This window comes from Nomascus leucogenys, chromosome 11 (assembly GCF_006542625.1).
Source record: "Nomascus leucogenys isolate Asia chromosome 11, Asia_NLE_v1, whole genome shotgun sequence".
Lineage (NCBI taxonomy): Eukaryota > Metazoa > Chordata > Mammalia > Primates > Hylobatidae > Nomascus > Nomascus leucogenys.
In genome coordinates this window covers 17,804,492-17,832,378 of record NC_044391.1, presented here as the reverse complement: position 1 = coordinate 17,832,378, position 27,887 = coordinate 17,804,492, and the positions used below count along the sequence as shown (strand labels likewise).

Sequence of the window (27,887 nt, the reverse complement as noted above, 5' to 3'; positions counted from 1 at the left end):
CCTGGGCAATGGTGGGTGCCACTCCCCCAGCCTCGCTGCCACCTTCCAGTTTGATCTCAGACTGCTGTGCTAGCAATCAGGGAGACTCTGTGGGCGTAGAACCCTCCAAGCCAGGTGCGGGACACAATCTCCTGGTGTGCCGTTTTCCAAGCCCATTGGACACGCACACTATTAGGGTGGGAGTGACCCAATTTTCCAGGTGCCATCTGTCACCTCTTTCTTTGACTAGGAAAGGGAACTCCCTGACCCCTTGCACTTCCTGAGTGAGGCAATGCCTCGCCCTGCTTCGGCTCGCGCGGGGTGCACTGCACCCACTGTCCTGCACCCACTGTTTGGCACTCCCTAGTGAGATGAACCTGGTACCTCAGATGGAAATGCAGAAATCACCTGTCTTTTGCGTTGCTCACGCTGGGAGTTGTACCTATTTGGCCATCTTGGCTCCACCCCCACAAAGTTCCTCTAACTGTAATAAGCCATATTACCAAAGAATTTTTCAAATGTGACCACTGTGTGAATGGATCAAATTTCACATTAACCAAGACAAAAGTGGGGCAAAAAGTATGTTACTGCAGTGACCCAAAGTAGTGTTTGACCTATTCCTGTATAATGATTTCCAAACTTGCCTGATCAGAATCATGGGGCATCTATTCCTAAACAAAATAATTGATTCAGTAGGTCTCGGTTGAGGCCCAGGAATCTGTTTCTTAAAATGCACTCTAGGTGATTACTCACATCAGGCAAGTTAGGAAAAGTGGTGAGGCGTGAGTGAGAGGAGGTTTCTGTGCAGGTGATGTAGTTTCCAAAATACCCAACTCATTACACATTATAGGTTGAGTATTCTTATCTAAAATGCTTGGGATCAGAAGTGTTTCATATTTCAGAATATTTGCATTATACTCACTGGCGGAGCATCCCAAGTCCAGAAATCCTAAATGTTCCAATGAGCATTTCCTTATGTCAGCACTCAAAATGTTTTAGATTTTGGAGCATTTCTGGTGTTCAGATTTGGGATGCTCAACCTGTATTTATAAACCAACCAAATGATTCTAAATGCCCTCGCTATCTAGTTTAAAACCCTGCACTAGAGTGAGGGGAAAAGGTTCTTAGTTCAGATCTCATCTTCCTTTTCTATACCAACCGTGAAGAAATGTATCAAATGCCACAGAAGCCAACTCTGAATGTTTTCACAGAGAAATGGTACTGGTGCTTTTCAGGACAAAGGCTGGCACAGTGTAAAGGGCTTAACTGTTAGTAATAAACCAGTCTTATCAAGTTCAGAGCATACATGTTTTTTAAAAGGGATGCACAGAATCAGTACCCTGAGTATGATGTAATCTTTACATATATTAAAATGTCTGGCAGATTGCTATAGTACCCATAATCATGCCCTCTGTGCCCACTCTTTTACAAAGTGACTTTCTCTTATCAAGATATTACTTTTTCCCCACTCCTTGAATCTGGACTTCCCTTGTGACTTGTTTTAATCAACAAAATGCAGCCAAGTGATGGCATGTGACTTCAGGGCCTAGGCCTCAAGGAACCTTCACCTCTCAGAACACTCTACCAAGTAAGGAAGCTCAATTCTGAATACTGGATGATCAGAGACCATGTCAGGAGAGACAGTCACAGCCACCAAATTTACAGATAGTTGGTGATGTGATCTTAAACTTTCCAGCCTCAGTCCTGGCTGCCTGATGATTATAGCTGTACAAATAAACACAGGCAAGATGAGCAGAAGAACTGTCTAGCTGTTATCAATCAACTGACAAAGTAATGAGAAACAATAAACGGATTCAAGACACTAAGTTTTGGATGGTTAATTACACAGCAATATATAACTGAGGTCAAAAAGCACAAGAAAAGCCAACACGAATGAATCATTTATTCAAACATAAAACAAAAAGCTATATAATTTTGAGAATTTCATTTTTTGAGAGTAAAAACTACAAAACTGAACAGCGAGGAGGAAAAAATTCTGACAATCTGATTCAACATTAATCCTTTAAAAATCACTGTAACAAATTTAAATATAAGTGCTTTATTTTTCTATTCACAAAACTAATTATAATACACCACAATGAATTTTGTTACGGTTTTATGTGTGTGTGATAGAGGGTATACATCTCCATACTACTATCTAATTTGTCTGTTTGTTCAAAAGAGTTATTTTTCTCTTTTTTTTTTTTTTTTTTGAGACAGGGTCTCACTCTCTTGCCCAGGCTATAGCATAAGGGCACCATCACAGCTCACTGCAGCCACAACCTCCTGGGCTCAACCGATCCTCCTGTCTCAGCCTTCAAGTAGCTTGGACTACAGGCACACATGCACCACCACACCCGGCTAATTTTTTGATCTCGTAGAGACAGGACCTTACTCTGTTGCCCAGGCTGGTCTCAAACTCCTAGCTTCAAGCAGTCCTCCTACCTTGGCCTCCCAAAGTCCTAAGATTATAGGCATGAGCCACCGCACCCAGCCCAAAAAAGTTATTTTAGATCACCATTAAATTGTAGTGGTCTTTCCCATCAAACATAACAGGCTTGTATCTCTGTGGTGAACATAGAAGTCATTGATTTCAGGGAAATTAGCATACAATAATGTAATTCATACCCTTTGGCAGCTAAAAAAATTAAAGTGCTTGAAAGATGGACTCTACATTGATGTCCAGAGAGAGGATTTATAACCCATGTAAGTACCAACAAAAATACTTAAAAATTAGAGTAAGGCTTGCATTGTTAAAATTTGTAGATTTGGATTGTTGAGGCTTAAATACAGCATAGTTCTATATTCACTATGTCATAATTTGCATTGCTGCTGCATCAGAGGAGCTTAAAAATATTTCTACCTTCTATGGCAGAATAAATTTAGAGAGCATGATTCTACTAACTTCTACATTTAACAAGTTTTCTTAACTTGTTAAAGGAATGTTAGCAAGTCAACATTCCTTCCCATCTCATATTACCAACTCACTCCCAGCACTCAGTTTAATGATATGTTTTGGTAAGTGCTTAATAGATGATTCATCTCTAAAGATGAGTAGTGTTCATCAGCTGTATCATATCATGAAAAGCACAAAAAGTCAGCTGAACTAGCTTTTCCGCATCAGTCTCGGGACAGGATTTCCAGGCTGAACAGGCCACAACAAACCTGTGAAGCATAAATAATGATTAATGATTACACAAAAGGCTCCAAATAGTGATGGTGAATACAACCAGGACTTTATTTCATCTGGATATTCATACATGAAATGTGAAGTCTTGCTGACATTAGGTAAATGTAACCTGACACAATTGAAGGTAAAGCCATATCTGTAGAGAATGCTAAGGGACACCTCATTCATTAGATGACTAGAGCCTAGGGACAAAGGGGAACAAATTAGCTAGAGCCCCAGAGTGCTCTGAAGCTAGGTCTTACTATGTTTAAAACAGAACAAAAAACCTCCTTCCTAGAAAAGTCCTTCCTAAACTGCTACTGGAATGAGTTGGAATATGAATTCATGCTACAGTTTTTAATGAAATTTATACTGTTTTTAAAGAGTATAGTACTTGAAGAAAGTTTGAAAAAAAAAAAGGGAGAGAAGGATAATAGGTGAGAAAGGCTATCTCTAGGAGTCAAAAAGAGAAACTCTTGGGATCAAGTCATGCCTTCCACCATCTTTCTCGAGATACTCCTAATAAGAAATCTTGGATCTGGCAACTGAGAAAAGTGGCCCTGGGAAGCTGAAATAAATAGGAGAGAAGCCTGACTTAGAGCTAGTCTTCCACTTTACAGAGAGAAGTTTCTATAGCGAAATATGAATTAGGCTCAAAATTAAAATGTGCAATGTAATGCTTCTGGAAAACCATGCAAGTTTCACATCACTTAAAAAAAAGAGTAAATTATGTCTTCAACATGTGCTTTAAGTTAAACAAAAAGAAATAAAAATAAGAACATGCTCTAGCCCAGTATATAATGATGAAACCAATGTCTGAGTGGATTATATTTGCAGAAAAGTAATACAGAAACCTTTAGGAAGTCCTGCCTTGTTTTCACCTAGTGATTCATGATCACGAATCATTCTCCAGCTACACTGGGCATGGAATTCCCAGATATTTAGCAGCATCTAAACATGTTTCTCTCCACAGATTAACCATTCTTATTCAAGTGTCAATTTTTAAAAAAAATTTCAGTTATCTTTCTAAAGAACAGCCTTTCCTACATGAACAGACAATTCATGAAAAAAACACAATGCCAAAAACAACGAAAACATGTTTTACTTCATAGGTAAACAAGTAATTGATGTTATTTTTTGCCTATCAAATGGGTAAAGACTTTTTTTTTTTTTAAGAGTCTCGCTCTGTTGCCCAGACTGGAGTGCAGTGGCATGATCTCAGCTCACTGCAACCTCCGTCTCCCAGTGTGAAGCAATTCTCGTGCCTCAGGTTCCCAAGTAACTCAGACTACAGGTGTGTGCCACCACACCAGCTAATTTTTGTATTTTTAGTAGAAATGGGGTTTCACCATGTTGGCCAGACTGGTCTTGAAATCCTGGCCTCAAGTAGTCTACCCACCTTGGCCTCCCAAAGCGCTGGGATTACAGGTGTGAGCCACCATGCCTAGCCTACAGAATTTTTAGAATAACTAGAGTTAGCAATGGTGTGATGAAATGAGAAAGGATACATTTATAACCTTATACATTATTTGTAATGATGGAAAAACAAAATAGTAGAGAAGCAGTTAGATAAATCATAGGAATCCAAAGACTGGAAATTATACAACCATCAAAATATTTCGAAGCATACTTAATGGCATTGGAAACTGCTTGAAATAATAAGCAAGAATGAAATTCACAAAAAAGGACAGAAATATTTACAGTGTAAATATACAATCTACATACATTATAGGTTGGGAGCATCATATAATTATAGTCTTATGCCATGTAATGGAAATGTAGATAACTTTGTTCTGATGTAGTTTTTATATTTAACAATTTTTTTTAAAAAAAAATCAGCATGTAATACATTTAAAATGCAGTGGTCTAGTCTTGGGGTAGAAGAGATCAAAGGAGAGGCAGGGGAGGCTGGCACACTCAGTGTAACTTTATGTAAATCATTGTAGTTTCTATCTTTTTGCTTTTTCATTTCTCTAAAAATGTTTCTATACTGTACCAACCCTTGCCCCACTTGCTTTAGTTTCAATGTTCCTATCATAGAAGGGTCCAGTGCATGTCATAAAAGCCATCAAAAACAGTCTTGAATAATCAGAACGCTTCTGTGAGATTAACATCAGTTCTGGCACTGCTTCTACTGTGTCTTCCTCCTCGTCATTTGGCTCTGGTTCAGAAGCACTCATCTCCTTCAAGCCACCTTCCGTTAATTCCTCTGGTGTGGTGACTATTAGTGCTTGATTTTTATGCAGCCAGAAAACACATGAAGAAATGCTCATCATCACTGGCCATCAGAGAAATGCAAATCAAAACCACAGTGAGATACCATCTCACACCAGTTAGAAATGGCCATCATTAAAAAATCAGGAAACAACAGGTGCTGGAGAGGATGTGGAGAAATAGGAACACTTTACACTGTTGGTGGGATTGTAAACTAGTTCAACCATTGTGGAAGTCAGTGTGGCGATTCCTCAGGGATCTCGAACTAGAAATACCATTTGACCCAGCCATCCCATTACTGGGTATATACCCAAAGGACTATAAATCATGCTGCTATAAAGACACATGCACACGTATGTTTATTGCGGCACTATTCACAATAGCAAAGAGTTGGAACCAACCCAAATGTCCAACAACGATAGACTGGATTAAGAAAATGTGGCACATATACACCATGGAATACTATGCAGCCATAAAAAATGATGAGTTCGTGTCCTTTGTAGGGACATGGATGAAACTGGAAAACATCATTCTCAGTAAACTATCGCAAGGACAAAAAACCAAACACCGCATGTTCTCACTCATAGGTGGGAATTGAACAATGAGAACTCATGGACACAGGAAGGGGAACATCACACTCCGGGGACTGTTGTGGGGTGGGGGGAGGGGGGAGGGACAGCATTAGGAGATACACCTAATGCTAAATGACGAGTTAATGGGTGCAGGAAATCAACATGGCACATGGATACATATGTAACAAACCTGCACATTGTGCACATGTACCCTAAAACCCTAAAGTATAATAAAAAAAAAAAAAAATAAAATTTTTTAATAGAGATGAGGTCCTACTGTATTGTTCAGGATGGTCTCAAACTCCTGGCCTCAAGCAATCTTCCCACCTTGGCCTTCGAAACTGCTGGAAATACAGGCATAAGCCACTGAAACTGGCCCAACATCCATACCTTGAAATCCTTCACCCTCCACTTTTTTTTTTTTGCCATATCGACAATCTCTTTCATGATTTCCTAGACCGGCTCTGTCGTAAATCCTGTGAAATCATGTACATCTGGACATAGTTTTCTCTAGTAGACATTTTTTGTTTTGGGCTTGACTGCTTTCATGACTTCTTCTATAACAACAATGGCATCTTCAATGGTGTAATCCTTCCAGACTTTCATGATGTTCTCTTCCATTGGGGTAAAAGACAATCCTTGGTGACAATCCTTTCTATTGAGTCCTGCATGTAATGAGCCTTAAAGGTCCTTATGACCCCCGATCTGGAGCCTGAATTAGAGACATGTCTGGGGGCAAGTAGACCACTTTGACACCTTGGGTGTTTAAATCATGGGTTCTGGGTGGCCAGGGTCACTGTCCAAAATCAAAACAACTTTAAAAGGCAGTCCCTTACTGGCTAGGTACTTCCTGACTTCAGTGACAAAGCATCAAATAAACCGATCCAGAAAAAAAGGTTATCATTGTCCAGGCCTTCTTGTAAACTAGCAGCTGATGTTTATCTTTTCCCTTCAAGGCTCAAAGTTAACAGCTTTAAAGAAAGGCAGTCCTGATCATAAACCCTACTGCATTTGCACAAAACAGTAGTGTTGGCCTATCCCTTTCTGCCTTAAAGCCTGATGCTTGCTTCTTGTGATGGTTAATACTGAGTGTCAACTTGATTTGATTGAAGTATGCAAAGTATTGATCCTGGGTGTGTCTGAGACAGTGTTGCCAAAGGAGATTAACATTTGAGTCAGTGGGCTGGGAAAGTCAGACCCACCGTTAATCTGGGAGGGCACCATCTAATCAGCTGCCAGCGCAGCCAGAATATAAAGCAGGCAGAAAAACGTGAAAAGACCAGACTGGCTTAGCCTCCCAGCCTACATCTTTCTCCTGTGCTAGATGCTTCCTGGCCTTGAACCTCAGACTCTTCTGCAGCTGTGGGACTCAAACTGGCTTCCTTGCTCCTCAGCTTGCAGCTGGCCTATTGTGGGACCTTGTGATAGTGTGAGTTAATGCTTCTTATATACTTATATATCCTATTAGTTCTATCCCTGTAGAGAACCCTGACTAATACACTTCTCTTCCTTACTAACAAATGTCCTTTGTGGCATTTTTTTTTTTCAGAATAGGGCACATTTGTCTGCATTAAAAACCTGTTCAGGCAGCTATCCTTTGTCCTCAGTGATTTTCTCGATGGTGTCTGGGAACTTGTCTGCTGCCTCTACTTCTCCTGTTATCCTGACATTTTTAAAGCCAAACCTCTTTCTAAAATTATCAAACTATCCTTTGCTGGCATTAAATTCTCCAGCTTTAGATCCTTCACCTTCCTTTAAAGTTGTCATATAATAACTTCGCTTTTTCTAGAATCATAGTAGAGTCTATAGGTATGCCTTTTTATAGCAATCCTGTACCCACAAAAAGCTGCATTTTTCATTGGAGATTAAAAGGCATTTTGCAAAAAGGGCAAAGTTTTAATGCCTGCCAGTGTAGCTGCAGCAATAGCTTCACAAATTTCCTTTTTTTAAAAATAGTACTTATACTAGATTTATTTATGTTGAAATGATGGGCAAATGCAGCTACAGATCTCAATCTATGATACTTATCAAGCAAATCAACTCTTTCTTGTAATGTCACGACTTTTGTCTGCTTCTTGAGAGCACTTCCAGTATCACTAGAAGCCCTACATATGGGTCCCATGGTATTATTCAATGTTTACAATACTGTACTACCCACAATGAAAAATACATCAGGATAGAACCACGAAAGATCACTTTTTGTGATCTGCTAAAGAGACAAACTGCTTATGCAGAGATGATTAGCATTATATGACATCTTAAGGAGATACTTGCAACTCTATAGCTCACCACAGTAGCAACATGAGGTGGCTACAAAATTATTATAGTAGTACAGTATGTACCACAGTTAATTTAATGCAATTATGATTGAAAACTGCATCTTTACATTTGTTTACATTTCTCTTGACTCCAAATGGCACCATATAAAGTCTGTAAGGGCTTATGTTCATATGTTTTGATAAATTTCAACTTTTTATAGTAGATTTGTGTATATTTTATGGTAGTAAATGATGAAATAGACTAGTGTCTGTATATATTTTATGCATTCGTGAATACTTTACTTTTTGAATATTTCTAAGCTACACAGTTTTGAGTTTTTTTCAAATTGTCTCAATCTCCAAAAAGTTTTCTCATTTATTTAACATCTGCATAAGTGTACCCATGCAGTTCAAACCCATGTTGTTTGAGGGTCAATTGTATTAGAAACTGAAATATGTCATGCATATTACCATTCCAATTTTTCACATTCTATCTGAAGTGCCTCCAAGCCTGCCCTCTTCTTATTCACAGTGCTAAATGTAGTCACACAATTTTTACAAAGCCAACTATGCTTTGAAGGGCCCCTGTAAAGAGACTGCCAGACTGTAAATAAGGACCTTACAAGCCTTGCTGTCACTTTCATTTTATCTTGTTCTCTGCCACTCTTTTTTATACCAGGTTTTGATCTTTTCTTTTCATTCTTTCCATAAACGTAAGTCAAACTCCACACAGCCCAAATGAACTGCATCTGAATTGGTAAAATATGTTTTAGAAAGTATAATTTACCCAATCTCTTTTCTCTGTCTTATTAATATCGTCTATGACTACATGAACCACCATATATTTAAACATTTCATCTGAGCTTACTATAAAATACCTTGTACAAACCAAATATGTTCATGGGTGTACTGATTTTGAGGATGATGATATGATTGCCGAATCGACTTGAAACAGTGTTCTGCATAAAGACACCTAAGGGACTGGTCTGACAAGTGTCTCAAAAGCAGGACAGAGAAACATGAATATACATTAAATGCCTAAGTGGAAAAATAGTTACTTAAGTAGCAAGTGACAGATGGCAATATAAGAATCACAGTGTAGGGAAGGCATTTAAATAACAAAAGTGATACCTTTCTTACTCTATAGCACAGTAAGAATAAAAAAGAGAAGCCTCACCTGTCATCTCTGATGTGGTAGAAAAATCCATAACCATTGTGTACCATGGGAACTACCACACCCTGGACTCGTAAATAGCCAACCAAACTTGTTGAGAGAACAAAATTTCCACCTCCTCCGCTGTGTGGCACAATAAAAGAACATTTTACTAGGCCTACAGATGCTTGTATTGTTTCTAAAAAGCATTTAACGTACAAAAAAAAAGAAGCCAATTGATGAAGTTGTAAAACACTACACTATATTACCTTTTGGAAAAAAGTGGGTCTGTAAAGAGTTCTGGAACAGGAAGACCTTCCTCTTTTGCTATGAGTAAGAGACCTAAAAGGTGACGATCAAATCCTGCAAAGAAACCCCAAATCTGAAGTTAGAAAAAAAATTTTCACCATGAGAGATTTTTAAGTCAGAAAAATTTTAACATAAGTACCTTTTCCAGCTGAACAATCTTTCATCATTTTATTATGCTTTGCAAAAGCTTGTAACATCTTTTGCTGCCGCTCATGAAGCTATATTAAAAATTGAGAGACATTTCAATAACACACTGTGCAAAACCCAACTAGAAAAAAATCCTAAGCTCATTGTAATTAGGACTGAGGTAATTTGGGAGAGGAAAGAAGATTTCTAGGAAGATCTATAACACATACTCCTATATCTTTCCCTCAGTTATTCTATTGCCTATTCTTCCCAGTGTGTCCTGCTTCTTATTTCTTTCCTGGAATAGGAAACTATGAACTTGTGGGCAGCACTGAAGTGACATTAACAAGTATAAAGATAGAAGCAACCGAGATTTCAAAAATGAAAGCATAACTAAACAAATGACAATAAAGCAGTTTTATAAAATTAAGATGCAGGCACTCATATATAACCACATTTAGCAAAACTAAAGAAACAAATATAGTACTAAAATAACAGTGAGAAGGAAATTTGCTGTTCTCTAAATGCTTCAAAAAAGGAGTATGAAACAAAGCATACAACTGTCCTGGTTCCAGTATATGAAACAAGAATCTGTGATTTCAAAAACACTCAACCACATCAAGAAAACCTTCCTTTTAATGGCACCTTGGGACTTCTGCACTTTATTGGTGTTGTTCTAAAGGTAGATTAGAAGTCCTGAAATACCTAAAGTATTGAAGACCCTTTGCCTAGAAAATAACATAAATGGGGTCCTTTTCCCGCCTTCCCTGTTTCTTAGTCTTTCCAAGTACACACTTCACTGGTGAATGAACAAATGCTTTAAAAACCTCAGAAAAGATGTCTCAAAGTATTTTAATGATCCAGGAAAACTCAAGCAAAGAAGTTAGTTACTCAAAGACCACGGTTCCTTTAGAACAATTAAACAAATCTTGCAAGTATTTTTCTTTTCCAATACTCACACTGACAGAAGGATCCTGCATGGACTGGCACCACCTGACTGCTTCAACTGTGCATGATCGCATAGTCTCTGTACGGCCATGATAAAAATATCTTGTCATAGCTGTTTCATAGCAACAACCAGGGCTACAAGAAAAAATTAAAAGAGTGTATCATAAGAAAGAAAATGCTCTAATATCATTACAGATATAGTTGCCTAATAAGGCTAGCTTTGTTCAGAGACTAAGCCCTTTAACACAGATAGGTTGGAGACTTTCAATAAAAAAGAGCCTATTTTCAATACCAAAGAGCAAAAAGTACTCTGATAATGTGGGCTGTTTCAAAGGCGTGGCTGCTGTCGGGTCATATATATTACAGTCTCTAAGATGACCCCCGTGATTCCTGCCTCCTGCTATTTATGCTCTGCTGTAACCCCTCACTTTTGAGCACAGGCTAGACAGTGACCTGCATCTAATGGGGAGAGTACAGCACAAGTGATGGGATATCACATCTGAAATTAGGTTACAAAGAGAGCTCTCTCTTGTTCTCTTATTTCTCACATGAAGAAAGCCAGCTGCCATGCTGAGGGCTGCCCGACGGAGAGGCCCTAGTGGCAGAAAACTGAGGACGGCCCTCTGGACAACAGCTAGGGAGGAACTGAATCCTACTGGTTCCCATGGGTGAGCTGAGAAGTGGACCTACCCTCAGGAGAGCAGAAGAAAACAGTCTTGGCTGATACTGACTACAACCTCATGAAAAACCTTAAGTCAGAGGTACTCAACTAAGCTGCATCACAAAAAATGACCCACAAAATTGTGATATAAAATTACTGACCCACAAAATATGTGATATAAAAAATGTATATGTTTTAAGCCACTACGTTCTGGGGTAATTTATTACACAGATATAGGTAATACAGAGTCCTTGACCTTTAGTGCCTCCATATAGAACATGAAGGACTAGAACAAAGTAGAAGTATAATTTAAGAAGTTCCCCAGAGTGACATCTGTTTTCCTGGGTTGGGGAATGATATAGCCATTTTAGGTATAAAACTCTCTTACTTTCTTGTTGGTTAGAATTTGGAGTCAAAGAGATCAAATGAAGTGAGAGTGAAAAGTCTCTGAATGTGGGTACTAGGAGGGCTCAGTTTTCAAGCTCTTCTGTTCAGTGTTTCTGTCTCTCTGGAGTGAAATGGTATCCCTTCAAAGTGTGAAGGAGAAAGTGTGAATAATATTTTTAAATAGCACTCAAATAACATTCTTTCAGGCAAACAAATTAAAAATAAAAGTAGTAAAAATGAGAAATAAAATATTACCACTGTAACCTCAAATGAAATAATGAATCTTAGCAATGTCTTCAATGACTACTAAAACGTTACGTAAAAAATTCAGGGAGTAAACTTTTTATAATAGATGCTGGCTGACAATTAAACACACTCTCAATCTTAAAAGATGGAGTAGAAAGCAAAGAACATTAAGTATTTGATTTATTATTGTAAAACATAACCAAAATAAGAACTGATGCTTACTATCAATCCTCTAGCTCTAACTACCAGTTTATAAGACATACAGGAGACTGAGCAACATGTTAAATATCACCATGGGAATACAATCAGGAAAATTCAGAAAACTCTACAGGATAAATGACCCAGTTTCTTCATCAAATCAAATACAATAAGAGAAAGTTAGGAAAAAGATTCCCATATTTAAAAAAGACTTAAGAAGCGTATCAATCAAATGCAATGTGTAAAATTTATTTGGAACCTGATCTGAACATATCTTCTGTATAAAAAAAAATACTACGTGAAATTTCCAATGCCAGCTATGATGAGCTAGCTTGTAGCAAGCCAGTCTTAATGCTAGGAACAACAACAAAAACTGGATTTTAAAAACATCTATTTGAAGGCTTTGCAGAATTTTTTTTTATTATACTTTTAAGTTCTGGGATACATGTGCAAAACATGCAGGTTTATTACATAGGTATACATGTGCCATGGTGGTTTGCTGCACCCCTCAACCCATCATCTACATTAGGCATTTCTCCTAATGCTATCCCTCCCCTAACGCCCCACCCCATGACAGCCCCCCATGTGTGATGTTCCCCATCCTGTGTCCATGTATTCTCATTGTTCAACTCCCACTTATGAGTGAGAACATGTGGTGTTTGGTTTTCTGTTCGTGTTAGTTTGTTGAGAATGATGGTTTCCAGCTTCATCCATGTCTCTGCAAAGGACATGAACTCATCCTCTTTTATGGCTGCCTAGTATTCCATGGTGTATATGTGCCACAATTTCTTTATCTAGTCTATCACTGATGGGCACTTGGGTTGGTTCCAAGTCTTTGCTATTGTGAACAGTGCTGCAGTAAACATACATGTGCATGTATCTTTATAGTAGAATGATTTATAATCCTTTGGGTATATACCTAGTAATGGGATTGCTGGGTCAAATGGTATTTCTGGTTCTAGATCCTTGGGGAATTGCCACACTGTCTTCCACAATGGTTAAACTAATTTACACTCCCACCAACAGTGTAAAAGTGTTCCTATTTCTCCACATCCTCTCCAGCATCTGTTGTTTCCTGACTTTTTAATGATCGCCATTCTAACTGGCATGAGATGGTATCTCATTGTGATTTTGATTTGCATTTCTCTAATGACCAGTGATGATGAGCTTTTTTTCTCATGTTTGTTGGCCACATAAACGTCTTCTTTTGAGAAGTGTCTGTTCATATCTTTTGCCCACTTTTTGATGGGGTTTTTTTTTCTTGTAAATTTGTTTAAGTTCCTTGTAGATTCTGGATATTAGCCCTTTGTCACGTGGTTAGATTGCTAAAATTTTCTCCCATTCTATAGGTTGCCTGTTCACTCTGATGATGGTTTCATTTGCTGTGCAGAAGCTCTTTCGTTTAATTAGGTCCCATTTGTCGATTTTGGCTTTTGTGCCATTGATTTTGGTGTTTTAGTCATGAAGTCTTTGCCCATGCCTATGTCCTGAATGGTATTGCCTAGGTTTTCTTCTAGAGTTTTTATAGGTTTAGGTCTTACATTTAAGTCTTTAATCCATCTCGAGTTAATTTTTGTATATGGTGTAAGGAAGGGGTCCAGTTTCAGTTTTCTGCGTATGGCTACCCAGTTTTCCCAACACCATTTATTAAATAGGGAATCCTTTCCCCATTGCTTGTTTTTCTCAGGTTTGTTACAGATCAGATGGTCGTAGGTGTGTGGCGTTATTTCTGAGGCCTCTGTTCTGTTCCATTGGTCTATATATCTGTGTTGGTACCCGTACCATGCTGTTTTGGTTACTGTAGCCTTGTAGTATAGTCTGAAGTCAGGTACCATGATACCTCCAGCTTTTTTCTTTTTGCTTAGGATTGTTTTGGCTATACAGGCTCTTTTTTGGTTCCATATGAAATTTAAAGTAGTTTTTTTTTTTTAATTCTGTGAAGAAAGTCAGTGGTAGCTTGATCGAGATAGCATTGAATCTATAAATTACTTTGGGCAACTGTTAAAGCAGACAGGATATGGGGGCCAAGATCTGGAGAGAAGAGCAGCTCTTTGAAGTGAGGTACCTTGGAGTCTTGGCTCCAGGACTGCTTGTCTGGGTAGTCTTGGAGGAAGTCCCATCTGTCTAGGGACCTGGAAGGTATCACACCCACCTGCTCCCCAGTAATAGACCCACCAAAACTGTGCATTTGACTGTGGACACAGAAGCAGCCCTTTAACCCAGCTCCAGTCCTACTCAATGGTGGTCCTAGAGACAGTCCCATCTGTCCAGGGATCAGGTAGGAGCCATGCCAACCTGCACTCTCATAACAGCCTGCTGACCGTCTAATACATAAGCAGTCCCATGATCTGGCTGCAGCCCCAGTCAACTGTAGTTCTGGAGGCAGTCCTGTCCACCCAGGGACCAGGCAGGAGAGAGTCCTTACCTGCTGAAACAAGTCTATAAAAACTGGAAGTGACTTCTTTAAATGCATAGATATCAACACAGGACTACAAGGATAGGCAGGCCTGACCCCACTGAAGAAAACTAATAAAGAAATAAAAATGGCATACTAACAAATTCAATAAAAAGAGTAGTAATAGAGTAATTAAGGAACAAAAACCATACAAGACCTAAATAAAACATATAACTAAAGGGTAGAAGTAAGTTCTTCCTTATCAGTAATTATTTCAAATGTAAATAATTTCAAATGTAACTCTGCAATCAAAGAAAGAGATTGGTAGACTGGACTGAAAAAACCTGAAAAAACATGGTCCATCTACAGGCATACCTCACAGATATGGCAGGCTCAGTTCCAGACCACCGCAATAAACTGAATATTGCAATAAAGTGAGTAACACAAAGTTTTTGGTTTCCCAGTATATACAAAAGTTGTATTTGCATGATACTGTAGTCTATCAAGTGTAAAATTCAGTATGTGTAAAAGCCTATTGGTTCTGCTTTTCTGAAGAACTCCAATACAGATCCTTACCTTACACCATATACAAAAATTAACTCAAAAATGGGTCAAAGACCTAAAGTAATAGCTAAAGTTATAAAAATCTTAGAGGAAAACACAGGGAAAAGCCTTCATGACACTGAATTTGGCAATGACTTCTTATATATGACACCAAAAGCACAAGCAACAAAAGAAAAAAATAGATGAACTTCATAAAAACTTAAAACTTTATACATCAAAGGATACTATTATGACAGCAAAAAAAGAACCCGCACAATGGGAGAAAATATTTGCAAATCATATATGTGATTAAGGTTTTATATCTAGAAAATATAAAGAGCTTCTACAATTCTAAAACAAAAAGAGAAACAACCCAATTAACAAACATGTGACGGACTTGAATAGACATTTTGTCAAAGAAGATAAATAAATGACCAATGAAAAAGCATGAAAAGATACTCAACATCATAAGTCGTTACAGAATTATAAATCAAAACCATAAGGAATTACGCCACTTCACAAATGACTAGGATAGTTATTATTTTTTTTCATGGGAAAAGAAGTGTTGGCAAGGACATGGAAATGTACAATGTTATAGCTACCATGGAAAATAGTTTGCAGTTCCTCAGTTCCTCAAAAAGTTAAAGAATTATCATACAAACCAGCAATTCCACTCCTCAAAAGACTTGAAAATGGGGACTGAAACAGATACTTGGATATAAATGATCATAGCAGCATTATTCACAATAGCCTAAAGGTGGAAACAACATAAGTATCCATCAACAAATGAATTGATAAACAAAATGTGGTATACATCCAATAATGGAATGTTATTCGGCCATAAATAGGAATGATGTTTTGATTCTACAACATGGATGAACCTTGAGAATATTATCCTAAGTGAAATAAATCAGACACAAAAGGATAAATTGTAAGATTCCACTTATTTAAAATATCTACATCAGGCAAATTCATAGAGATAAAGAGATTAGAGGTAACCAGGAACTGAGGAATGGGAAAGTTATTGCTTATGGGGCACAGAGTTTCTGTTTGTGGTGATGAAAAAATTTTGAAAATAGTGGTGAAGTCTGTAAAACATTATGAATGTAATTAATGCCACTGTATTATATATTTAAAAATATTTAAAAAGGCAAATTTTATTAAAAATTAACAGGCTGCTTAACAAATATATTAAAGGGTATTGTATTTATAACACATGTAGAAGTACAATGTATGATAGCAGCACAAAGAATGGGAGAAGGAAATAGAGGCATTCTATTTTAAGGTTCTTACATCAGACTTAAAATGGAAAATATTATTTGATTGTGTAGACTATGATTTTAAAAAAAGTATTTTGTAAACCCTAGTGCAACCACAGTTGATCCGTGAACAACAAAGGTTTAAACTCTGTGGGTCCACTTAAATGGGAATTTTCTTCCACCTCTGCTACCCTTGAGACAGCAAGACCAAGCCCTCATCTTCCTACTCCTCCTCTGCCTAACTCAAGGTGAAGATGAGGCTACAGACCTTTATCATGAGCCACTTAATTAATAGTAAATATATTTTCTCCTTCTTATGGTTTTCTTTCTCTTTTTCTTTTCTTTTTTTTTTTTTTTTTTTTTTTGAGTCAAAATCTTGCTCTGTCGCCCAGGCTGGAGTGCAGTGGCATGATCTTGGCTCACTGCAACCTCTACCTCCTGGGTTCAAGCAATTGTGTCTCAGCCTCCCGAGTAGCTGGAATTACAGGCATGCACCACAATACCCAGCTAATTTTTGTATTTTCCGTAGAGATGGAGTTTTACCATGTTGGCCAGGCTAGTCTTGAACTCCTGACCTCAAGTGATCTGCCTGCCTCAGCCTCCCAAAGTGCTGGGTTTACAGGTGTGAGCCACCATGCCCAGCCTCCTTATGATTTTCTTAACAAAATTTTCCTTTCTCTAGTTTACTTTATTGTAAGAATACAATATATAATACATATACAAAATGTGTGTTGTTTATGTTATTGGTAAGACTTCTGGTCACACACTTGGATTTTGTAATGCACTGGGGGCTTGGGGACTCCTAACCTCCATGATGTTGAAGGGTCAACTGCACAAAAAAAAAAAAGTATAGCTGATGTTGGAAATAAAATGAAGCAATTTTTTTAAAGCTCTAAAAATTCAAAAGAAAAAGAAAAAAGCACAGATGGGATAACTAGAAAATAAAGAGCAAGATGGTAGACTTAAACACAAATTTACTGATAATTATACTGAATTTAATGATCTAAATAACATATTTAAAGACAGATATTCTCAGACTGGATAAAAAAGCAAAATTGAGAGGAGTCATGTTACCACAATGGCAGAGTAGAAGCAATCTGGCTTCAGTCTTCCCCACAGAAAACCAAAACAACTGTCCAGTACCAATTATCCTCAGGAGTATCCCAGAAACCAAAATGGAGGCTGTGATGATCCCAGGGGCCAGAGAGAAGCAAAAAACTTCAAGCAGAAGTTAAGAGAAACAGACCACTCTATCCACAACACCCCACCCTCAAGCTGCCGGGCTGCATGTGGAAAAACTCCCATGGACTCACAATACTACACTGAAAGAAGTGAGATCAAGGCAGACAGACACCTTTATCTCCATGCTGGGTTCCTTCACAGAAAAATTATTCCTGCTTCAAACTAAGGGAAGCATCTTTGCCCATAGGGTAAAAAAATCCTAAAGGCAGCCAGAGACAATGGGTAGAGATGGGGTTAGCAATCCCCAATGAACAAAACTCAGTGATCGCTCTTCATCTCAGCCAAAAAAGACACCAAATTGAAGAGGTTGTTCAGCAGTATTATGGTGTAGGAAGCACGCTCCATGAGTCCATGAGGCTATGAAGCCCTAGCCAGCCTTCCCACGCGGCCAGAGTATCCTTTCATTGTAGACACTCCCAGTCCACAACAGTAAGCATTCTGAACCTTTACAAGAGCTCCAAAAGTTAATTTTTTGACAAGATAAACAATATTGACAAACCTGTAGGTAGAATAAGGAAAAAAGAAAAGACTCAAATAAATAAATTCAGAGATGAAAGGAGATATGGTAACCAATACCACAGAAATATAAAGGATCATTAGACACTATTATGAGTAACTATATGCCAACAAATTGGAAAACCTAGAAGGAATGGATAAATTCCTGGACACATACAACCTGAGATTGAAACATAAAGACATAGAAAACCTAAACAGACCAATAACAAGTAATATGATTGAAGCAATAAAAAGTCTCCCATTAAGAAAAAGCTTAGGACCTGATGGCTTCACTGCTGAATTCTAATAAACCTTTAAAAAAAGAACTAATACCAATTATACTCAAACTATTCCAAAAAACTGAAGAGGGCAGAATACTTTCAATCTCATTCTATGAAGACAGCATTATCCTAATACCAAAACCAGAAAAGGACACAACTAAAGAAGTAAACTACAGAGCAGTATCCCAGATGAACACAGATGTAGAAATCCTCAACAAAATACTAGCAAACTGAGCTCAATGGCACATTAAAAAGATCACTCACCATGATTAAGTGGGATTCAGATGGTTCAACATATGCAAATTAATAAGCATGATACATCACATCAACAGAATAAAGGACAAAAACCATATAATCATTTTAATAGATGCTGAAAAGCATTTGATAAAATTAAACATACCTTCATGATAAAAAAAATTTTCAACAAACTCAGTAAAGAAGAAATATACATCAAAACAATAAAAGCCACATATGACAAATACAGAGCTAACATCATACTGAATATGGAAAAACTGCAAGACTTTCCTCTAAGATCTAGAACATGACAAAGATGCCTACTTTCACCACTTTTATGCAACATAGTATTGGAAGTCCTAGCCAAAGCAATTAGGAAAGAGAATGAAATAAAGAGCACTCAAATTGCAAAGGAAAAAGTCAAATTGTCCTGTCTGCAGATGACATGATCTAATACTTAAGACACCAACAAACAGCCATTAGAGTGATAAACAAATTCAGTAAAGTTGCAAGATATAAAATCAACATATTAAAATCAGTAGCATTTCTATATGCCAAAAGCAAACAATCTGAAAAACAAATCAAGAAAGCAATCCCATTTACAATAGCTACAAAGAATATAAAATACCTAGGAATCAACTGAACCAAAAAAGTTAAAAAATCTATACAAGGAAAACTATAAGACACTGATGAAAGAGAGAGGACACCAAAAAATGGAAAGACAGCCCATGTTCATTAATTAGAAGAATATTGTTAAAATGTCCATCCTACCCAAAGCAATCTACAGATTCAATGCAATTCCTATCAAAATACCAATGATATTCTTCACAAAGATAGGAAAAAAAATCCAAAAATTCATATGGAACCACAAAAGAATAGCCAATGCAATCTCAGGAAAAAAAAAAAAAAGGCATCACATTACCTAACTTCAAAATATACTGCAAAACTATAGTAACCAAAACAGCATGTTACTGGCATAAAAACAGACATACAGACCAATGGAACAGAATAGAGAACCGAGAAATAAATCTGTGTATTTACAGGCATCTCCTTTTCGGCAAAGGAAAGGATAGGCTCTTCAATAAATGGCTCTGTGAAAACTGGATATCCATATGCAGAAGAATGAAACTGGACCACTATCTCTTACTGCGTACAAAATTCAAATCAAAATGGATTAAAGGCTTACATATAAGCTTTTAAACTATAAAACTACTAAAAGAAAACATTGGGGAAGCTCTGTAAGACACTGAACTGGGCAAATATTTCTTGAGTAATACCCTACAAGCATGGACGCCAAAGCAGAAATGGACAAATGAGATCATATGAAGTTAAAAAGCTTCTGCACTGCAGAGGAAACAATCAGCAAAGTGAAGAGGCAACCCACAGAATGGGAGAAAGTATCTGCAAACTATCCATCTCCCAAGAAATTAATAATCAGAATATATAAGGAACTTAAAAAACTCAATAGCAACACACAAATTTATCTGATTTAAAATGGACAAATAATCTTTTTTGTTGTTGTTGTTAGACAGTGTCTTGCTCTGTCACCCAGGCTGGAGTGCAGTGGCACAATCTCAGCTCACTGCAACCTCTGCCTCCCAGGTTCAAGGGATTCTTGTGCCTCAGCCTCCTGAGTAGGTAGAGTTACAGACATGTGCCCGCACATCAGGCTAATTTTTGTATTTTTAGTAGAGACAGGGTTTCGTTATGTTGGCCAGGCTGGTCTCAAACTCCTGACCTCAGGTGATCTGCCCACCTTGGCCTCCCAAATTGCTGGGACTACAGGTGTGAGCCATGCATCCGATGACAAATGATCTTAATAGACATTTCTCAAAAGAAGACATACAAACAGCCAACAAGTATATGAAAAATGCTCAACATCACTAATCATCGGGAAATGCAAATTAAAACTACAATGAGACATCACCTCACCCTAGTTAAAAATCACTTTTATGAAAAAGATAGGCAATAACAGATGCTAGCAAGGATGTGGAGAAAAGGGAACCCTTATACACTGTTGGTGGAAATGTAAATTAGTACAGCCACTATGGCAAACAGTCTGAAAGTGCCTCACAAAACTAAAAAAATAGAACTACTCTACAATCTGATGATCTCACTGCTAGGTATATATCCAAGAGAAAGGAAATCAATATATCAAAGAGATACCCGCACTCCAATGTTTATTGCAGCACTATTTACAATAGTCAAGATATAGAATCAACCTAAGTGTCCAGCAGATGTATGGATAAAGAAAATGTGGGCTGGGCGTGGTGGCTCACACCTCTAATCCCAGCACTTTGGGAGGCCGAGGCACGCAGATCACCTGAGCTCGGGAGTTAGAGACCAGCCTGGCCAACACGACGAAACCCCATCTCTACTAAAACTATAACAATTAGCCAGGCATGGTGGCAGGCACCTGTAATCCCAGCTACTCAGGAGGCTGAGGCAGGAAGAATTGCTTGAACCCAGGAGGTGGAGGTTGCAGGGAACAAAGACCATGCCACTGCACTCCAACCTGGGTGACAGAGCAAGACTCTGACTAGAAAAAAAAAAAAAAACAAATGTAATATATATACACAATGGAATATTACTCAGCCAAAATAATAATAACAAAAAAAGAATGAAATCCCTTCATTTGCAGCAACATGGGTAAGGCTGGATAACTTTTTGTTAAGTGAAATAAGCCAGAAATAGAAAGATAAGTATTGCAGGTTCTCACCTATATATGGGAGTTAAAAAAAAATTGATCTCATGGAGGTAGACAGTAAAATGGTGGTTAACAGAGATTGGGATGAGTAGGGGGGAGAGGAGAATGAACAGAAGTTAGCTAATGGGTATAATGGTACAGTTAGATGGAATAACTTCTAGTGTTTGATAGCACAGTAGGTTGACTATAGTTAACAATAATTTGTTGTATATTTCAAAATACCTAGAAGAGAAGACTTGGAACATTCCCCACACGAAGACATAATAAATGGTTGAGGCAGTAGACATCCCAATTACCGTGATTCGACCATTACACATTTTATGCATGTATCAAAAAAATCACATGTATCTGATAAATATGTTCAATTATAACTTATTTATCAATGAAAAAGCAACATTGAGGGACTTCTACTTCTTCTTAGGATGTATTAAGTCACAACATTAATGTCGCTCCTATTCTAAAAATGAGTAAAGGCTGGATAATTTATAAAATCACAACTTTTCATGAACCCATCAGAAAACTGACGTTGCAAGAAAACCAAGTGATCTGAATGCCAAAGAATGACCAATCCTCTTTCAGATGAGAATAGACACATCAAAAGTTATCAAGTGGATACTGTGATACAGTAACAAGGAAAAACTGTGAAACCACCATAGATCAGAAATCTAATACTCTATTGATGGAAGTACAAATAGGACACAGTACCAGCTGGGAAAAAAGTGAGCAAAAACACTGAGGAGTTAGGATGAAATAGCTACAGAAAAAGATATACCCCTGGACTTCAAGACTGTGAAAATAGAAACTGAATGGTCCTTACTGTCCATGAAGTCTGTAATAGGCCAGCTGAAGTGCAAGCTGAATAAATGTATCCGGGTGAAGCATCTTGTTCTTGGTTAGCTTTTTGCCAAAAGATGTAAAGGCATAAGCCGCAATCTGTAAATCAGATGCCTAACAAGAAGAATTAAATGAGAACGATGAAAAATCACCTAAGGAGAATACACCAAAGAGAACCAAATTATCACCTGCATTAAAATAATCACCAGACATAAAGAATTAAAGGTGTTAAAGGCATAATTTTAAAATGTTTTGTGCAGACATGCTTGGATGACAGCCAAATTTTTACATATGGTTGTTAAAAGAAAAAATCATTATTATTTAAGAGAAAAGTGAAAAATATACCTCCCTGAGATACTGGGCTTTAGCTTGGTTGATGTCATTTAAAACTTTCTCATCCACAGTGAAAATGAGCTCTTTTGGAAGTGGTATATCTCGTACCTTCTCTGAACCCTGAAAATAGGGAAGACTTAAAAATATTTTATGTATAAAATTATTAGGAGAAAAAAGATGAAATATTTATTCAAACATACCTTCCATCTTCCTTCATTCTGAAAAATTTTCTCATCCACATAATAACTGATGTTCACCATAATCATTGCATCAAAAGGAGCATGCTAAAATGAGAACACACAAGATTTCTGAATACTTTATGTCAACTTAAAACTTGACCCAATATTTTATTTTCACTTTGTGTTCATTCTTAACAGATAATAAAGCATAGAGTCTTCAAATACCTCACCTCCTGATGATAAGATATAAGATTCCCTACAGTTCAGTAACTGCTGTATTTTATTTTTTGGAAAAAAATTGTTTAAATTTGGAAGCACCTAGTAGGGCTCCTGGTGGGGCTTGGGGTCATGAGGGTGTATAAAGTAACAGATAAACAATCTAGATAAATTAATTGCTATTTTTACTATAAGTCAAAGCAAGTGTATATATGCAACATGAAGATGTTCTGGAATTGTAAGAACAGGGTGGAAAAGCAGATGGGGATGGCAACCTATCTGAAAGCATTTGGGACGGGCATGAACTTCTTTAGGTAAGGACTTAGGCCACTTAGTGAATATTAGAAAGCATAACCATTTTGTGTTTTTCATACATATGAGTGTCCTGATGTGATAATTCTCAGTTTAAGAAATGTGGGAAAGATAGGCTGTGTGTTACAGGGGTGTTTCAGGTTTGCCAGGTATATTTAGAGAAAGAAATTGCAGTTAGTGAATTTTCCCGTCATCTATTTTGAAGAACAAAGTTTTTGCCTGCATTTTCCCCATGTTCCTCAGATGAGAGTTACATTAGACGGTTCCTTGTGACTGTCACCACTTTACATTAGACACAGATATCATTCATGATCTGAACGTGACACTGCGAGCTCGGGAGGGAAAGAAGGGAAGTCGCAAGATATGGGCCCAGTTTCAGAGGAGTAATTAGGTGTCTTAAATGTCACCCTAACACTATAGCTCTGTAGCCTGTATCACGGCCCAGTGGAGCCTATAAACACAATTTATTGTTACCAACCAGGCAACAACTACATCAGGAAAGGCTCTTGAGGGAGGTCAGTATAAGATGCCTGAGCAGTTTATCTGCCAACAACAGCACACATGACAAGACTCACAGGTCACTGACAAACCCATTTTCTAACCGTATCTCACAACTGTGTGGTACTTTACAATTTTACAAAGAATTTTCAGATATTATCAAATATATTATTTCATTTAAGACAAACAGTATCAGTTTCCAACTATTTTACTGGAGCCAGTAGGAAACAGCAAGAGTGAAGGATGTCTCTTTGAGCTATAATTCTAAGCACCCATCTCCTAATGGAAAGCTAATAATCTCAAAAAAGTTAGAAAATATATAAAATTCCAATGCTATCCTGATGCTTTATTTGTTCACATAATTTTTACCTTTCATTTCTTGCACTTACACAGAGGCAATATGTATTGACATAGTGTTTAAGAATGTAGGCTTTGGTTCTGAGTTCAAACTACTTCCTAGCTGTGCAATGGTAAGAAAGTTACTTTGTTTTCTAATTAAACTGCCTTATTTCCCTGTAGAGATAATGCATGCATACATACAGATGCTGCGAAAAATGATTTTTATACCACTTACACAGTACTTACTAAGGATCTGGCTCACAGCAATAATTAGTAACTATTATTATTATTAACTAAAGTTTTTACATGCTTCCTGTGCACCCTCTGCAAAGCCTTACAATAAAGCCTACAATATAGAGAAGACAATATAGTTGACTTCAGGTTTATAAAATAGGAGGGATATGGAATTAATATAATCACAAAATAACATATTCAAACAATTATAATTATGGAACAGCAACACAGCTTTAGGGTAAAATAAGCTTTATTTTACAGTACATATACTTATTTTTCTTCTTATTCTTCTTATTTTTGAGACAGGGTCTTGTTCTGTTGCCTGGGTGGGAGTGCAGTGGTACAACCATGGCTCACTGCAACCTGGACCTCCTAGGCTCAAGTGATCCTCCCACCTCAGCCTTCCAAGTAGTTGGGAGTATGCATTACCATGCCCAGCTAATTTTTTATTTTTTGTAGAGATGGGGGTCTCACTATGTTGCCCAAGCTGGTGTTGAACTGCTGGAATTAAATCCTCCCACCTTGGTCTCCCAAAGTGCTGGGATTATAGGCATGAGCTCCCATGTTTGGCCTACAGCATATGTATTTCACTAATGATGATTTACAAAGGTTAAACTGCACTCTGTATAATCATCTTAGGTTAGAAGGGAAACCTCCATGGAATTTAATGCAAATTATCAGGTGGAGACAATCAGATCAATTTTATAAATATATGCATGTTAATGCACACACATAAAACATGTCCACACACTATAAAAAAGCATCTCAGTTGTGCTGAGAGATATGCTCATTATGAGCCCAATATTCTTTATTCAGAGACAGACAAGATTATCAAAATTATTTTCATCTTGAATTTGTGTGAACAGCAGGATCCTGGTGCTATTAGTAAAAATCAGTTTAGCAAAAGGTGTTTTTTGGTGGGCTTGGGGATGAGGGACGGAAAGCAAGATGAGTTATTCTTGATGAGATTGACTTACTCTTATATAACAATATAACATCCAATTTGAACAATTTAACATATAATGAAACACAACTCTCAAATGAGAATAATAGGTAAAAGCTAGAAAAGTATAGCTGCGAGTTACATATATAACAATAGGTCAATAAAACTATTTAAATTAGGGAAGAAAATGGTCAGAGGGGGAAAAGTGTGATGAATATTAAGGTCAGTTTCAGAATCAGTAGATAGGAAAATACTGCTAAGAGGAAAGAGGCAGTGTCAAAATATGTATGAAGAGGGTAACCAGCTGCAGCAGACATGTCAAAGAGAAATCAAGGGAAGAAGCCAGAGGGCAGTTAACCACCTTATAAAGGGTAGTTTGCAAGGAATGGTAAGGACATAAACCAGACTGAGGAAAGTCAAGGAGAATCAAATAAGGAGCTGAAGAGAAGAAAACTGAGGCAATTAACAAGAACTATTCTGTCAACAGTCGACTCAAAGGAAGAGTAAAGAGAACAACTTCAAAATGACTCGTGGCAACCTTTCACTGTAGCTCTGATGAGATACTCCAATCGACATTTACTTTCAGTACCTATTAACCAATCCACCTTGTTCTGAAATAACAGCTACTTTACTGTTCTTTAGGCAACCAAGCACCACTTTGTAGTGGTTTGAATGAGACTTATTCTACCCACTAGATTCCAAGGTTGGGCATGTGACCCAGGCCAAGCTCATCCAAGCACCTGATTCCCCAGGATGGGGACATGAATCACACAGGCCAATCACAACTGATGAGGATTATTCCAGGACTTTTGCTGGAACCGTTGGAAACAAAGAAGCTGGCTATTTCCTTTGGGAGTCTACGAAGAAAGCTATGAAGACATGAGACTGTTGGTACAACAATCACATTGGGCAGTCTACCTAAATATGAAGCCAAACAAAGGAAAGCAGTACCAAAAAATGGGGAGAGATTTCTAATGAAAGCATTTGCACATTGAAGTCAGCTTTACCCAAATTTAGCTACACTCCTTGCCAACAAATATCTTCTTAAGCTAATGCTAGTTTGATTTAGCTTTCTATCACCTAAACCTGAATACAGATTAATACAACTACTGACCCCCCCCCTTTTTTTTTTTTGGAGACAAGAGTCTCATTCTGTTGCCCAGGCTGAAGTGCACTGGCCCAAACACCGTTCACTGCACCCTCAACCTCCCAGGTTCAAGCGATCCTCCTAGACCTCAGCCTCCCAAGTAGCTGGGACCACAGGCACACAACACCATGTGAGGCTAATTTTGGTATTTTTTGTAGAGATGGGGTTTCATGACATTGCCCAGACCAGTCTCCATCTCCTGAGCTCAAGTGATTCACCTGCCTTGGCCTCCCAAAGTGCTGGGATTACAGGTATCAGCCATCATGCCCAGCCCTAAACCCCTTTAGAAACAATTTTCTTGGTTCATAGACCTCCTGAATGCCTATCAGACAGTTAGTAGACAGAGCTAGTAAAGACGTCCATGGGAGGGGAACAGAGGAGAAACAAGAAAAGTTGTTTATTTTTTATGAAAATGGTCAAAATGGTAGTAACTGCCATTTTAATATCCACAGCCTAAATAGTGTTCCAAAGATCATGTGTCATTTTAGGAAAATAGTTACCTAGTTACTAGGTGAATCTTGAACTCTATAAATATATCCATATGCATTGCTCTGTGCATAGAACACATACATAATGCCATATAATACCTTTTGAAATAGGTATTCTCAGCAAGCAGATAATACTGTGTTTTAAGAGCTTATATTACATAAATATTATATGCAAATTCCATTTTGCAGATATAGTACACAACAAACTGGCCTTACTACAGAAGAAAATAACTTGTCCTATACTCTACTTTCACTGAGAATTCATAACTAAACTTTTCACCAAAGTGCCATAAAACTAAATTACTGTTCACTTACACTGTTCCCCAGCACAAGTATTTATGATTTATTGTCATTAATTTAACCTAAAAGATCAAAAGAGAAAAAAATTTCAGTAGTTTACTTACATCACAATTACAGCCAAATACTCCATTAGAAAAGGAAATCAAGTTATAGGATTTGTCACCCCAGCGTACTGTTGGATCTCCAATAAGGATGGCTGCAATAATCTAAAATAAATTTAATTTTTCCAAATTAAAAGGGTTTAATATTGGTTTGTAAGAATTTACATCTTAAACACATATATTATCTCACCATTCCTCTTCAGGTCAACCAAATTTAATAAAATCATAATACAGTTATACTCGAGAGAGTAATTCTGGCCCTGACTTTAGGGGTTTCTCAAAATCTCAAGTTAAGAAAGTCCTACCAGAAGAGAAAATGCTGGTACAATATTCATGAATGTTTACAGAACATAGAATTGAGAGGATAAGGGTTTTGTAACTTGAATAGGATAAAAGATCTTGATAAAAGTTTAGTCATTAAAGTCTCGTTAGGAGGAAATATTTTAAGAATTCATTTCCTACTAAACCTGTTTTTCAAACTGTATATTTTGGCCTATTAATGGATCATGAAAGCAGTTCAGTGCATCATAATCAATATTCCTTACAAAAAAGGAGAATAAAATAGACTGGAAATATCAGTGTACCTC

At 37.5% G+C, this 27,887-nt stretch overlaps 1 protein-coding gene across 2 annotated transcripts in view; it reads right to left on the bottom strand.

Annotated features, from left to right (window-relative positions):
- Positions 1 to 1,865: 1,865 nt before the first annotated feature.
- Positions 1,866 to 27,887, bottom strand: part of CROT (carnitine O-octanoyltransferase) — a 57,371-nt gene continuing 31,349 nt past the window's right edge. Inside the window, exons 10-18 of one of the 2 annotated variants that reach the window (XM_030822032.1) lie at positions 27,304 to 27,405; positions 22,744 to 22,827; positions 22,556 to 22,663; positions 22,194 to 22,324; positions 10,740 to 10,863; positions 9,794 to 9,872; positions 9,615 to 9,708; positions 9,370 to 9,489; positions 1,866 to 3,144 (exon numbers count right to left, since the gene is read on the bottom strand). In XM_030822032.1, the coding sequence (XP_030677892.1) occupies positions 3,024 to 3,144; positions 9,370 to 9,489; positions 9,615 to 9,708; positions 9,794 to 9,872; positions 10,740 to 10,863; positions 22,194 to 22,324; positions 22,556 to 22,663; positions 22,744 to 22,827; positions 27,304 to 27,405 (963 nt within the window). In that variant the 3' untranslated portion in view covers positions 1,866 to 3,023. The remainder of the gene's footprint in view (positions 3,145 to 9,369; positions 9,490 to 9,614; positions 9,709 to 9,793; positions 9,873 to 10,739; positions 10,864 to 22,193; positions 22,325 to 22,555; positions 22,664 to 22,743; positions 22,828 to 27,303; positions 27,406 to 27,887) is intronic. The other variant, XM_030822033.1, reaches the window with a different exon arrangement.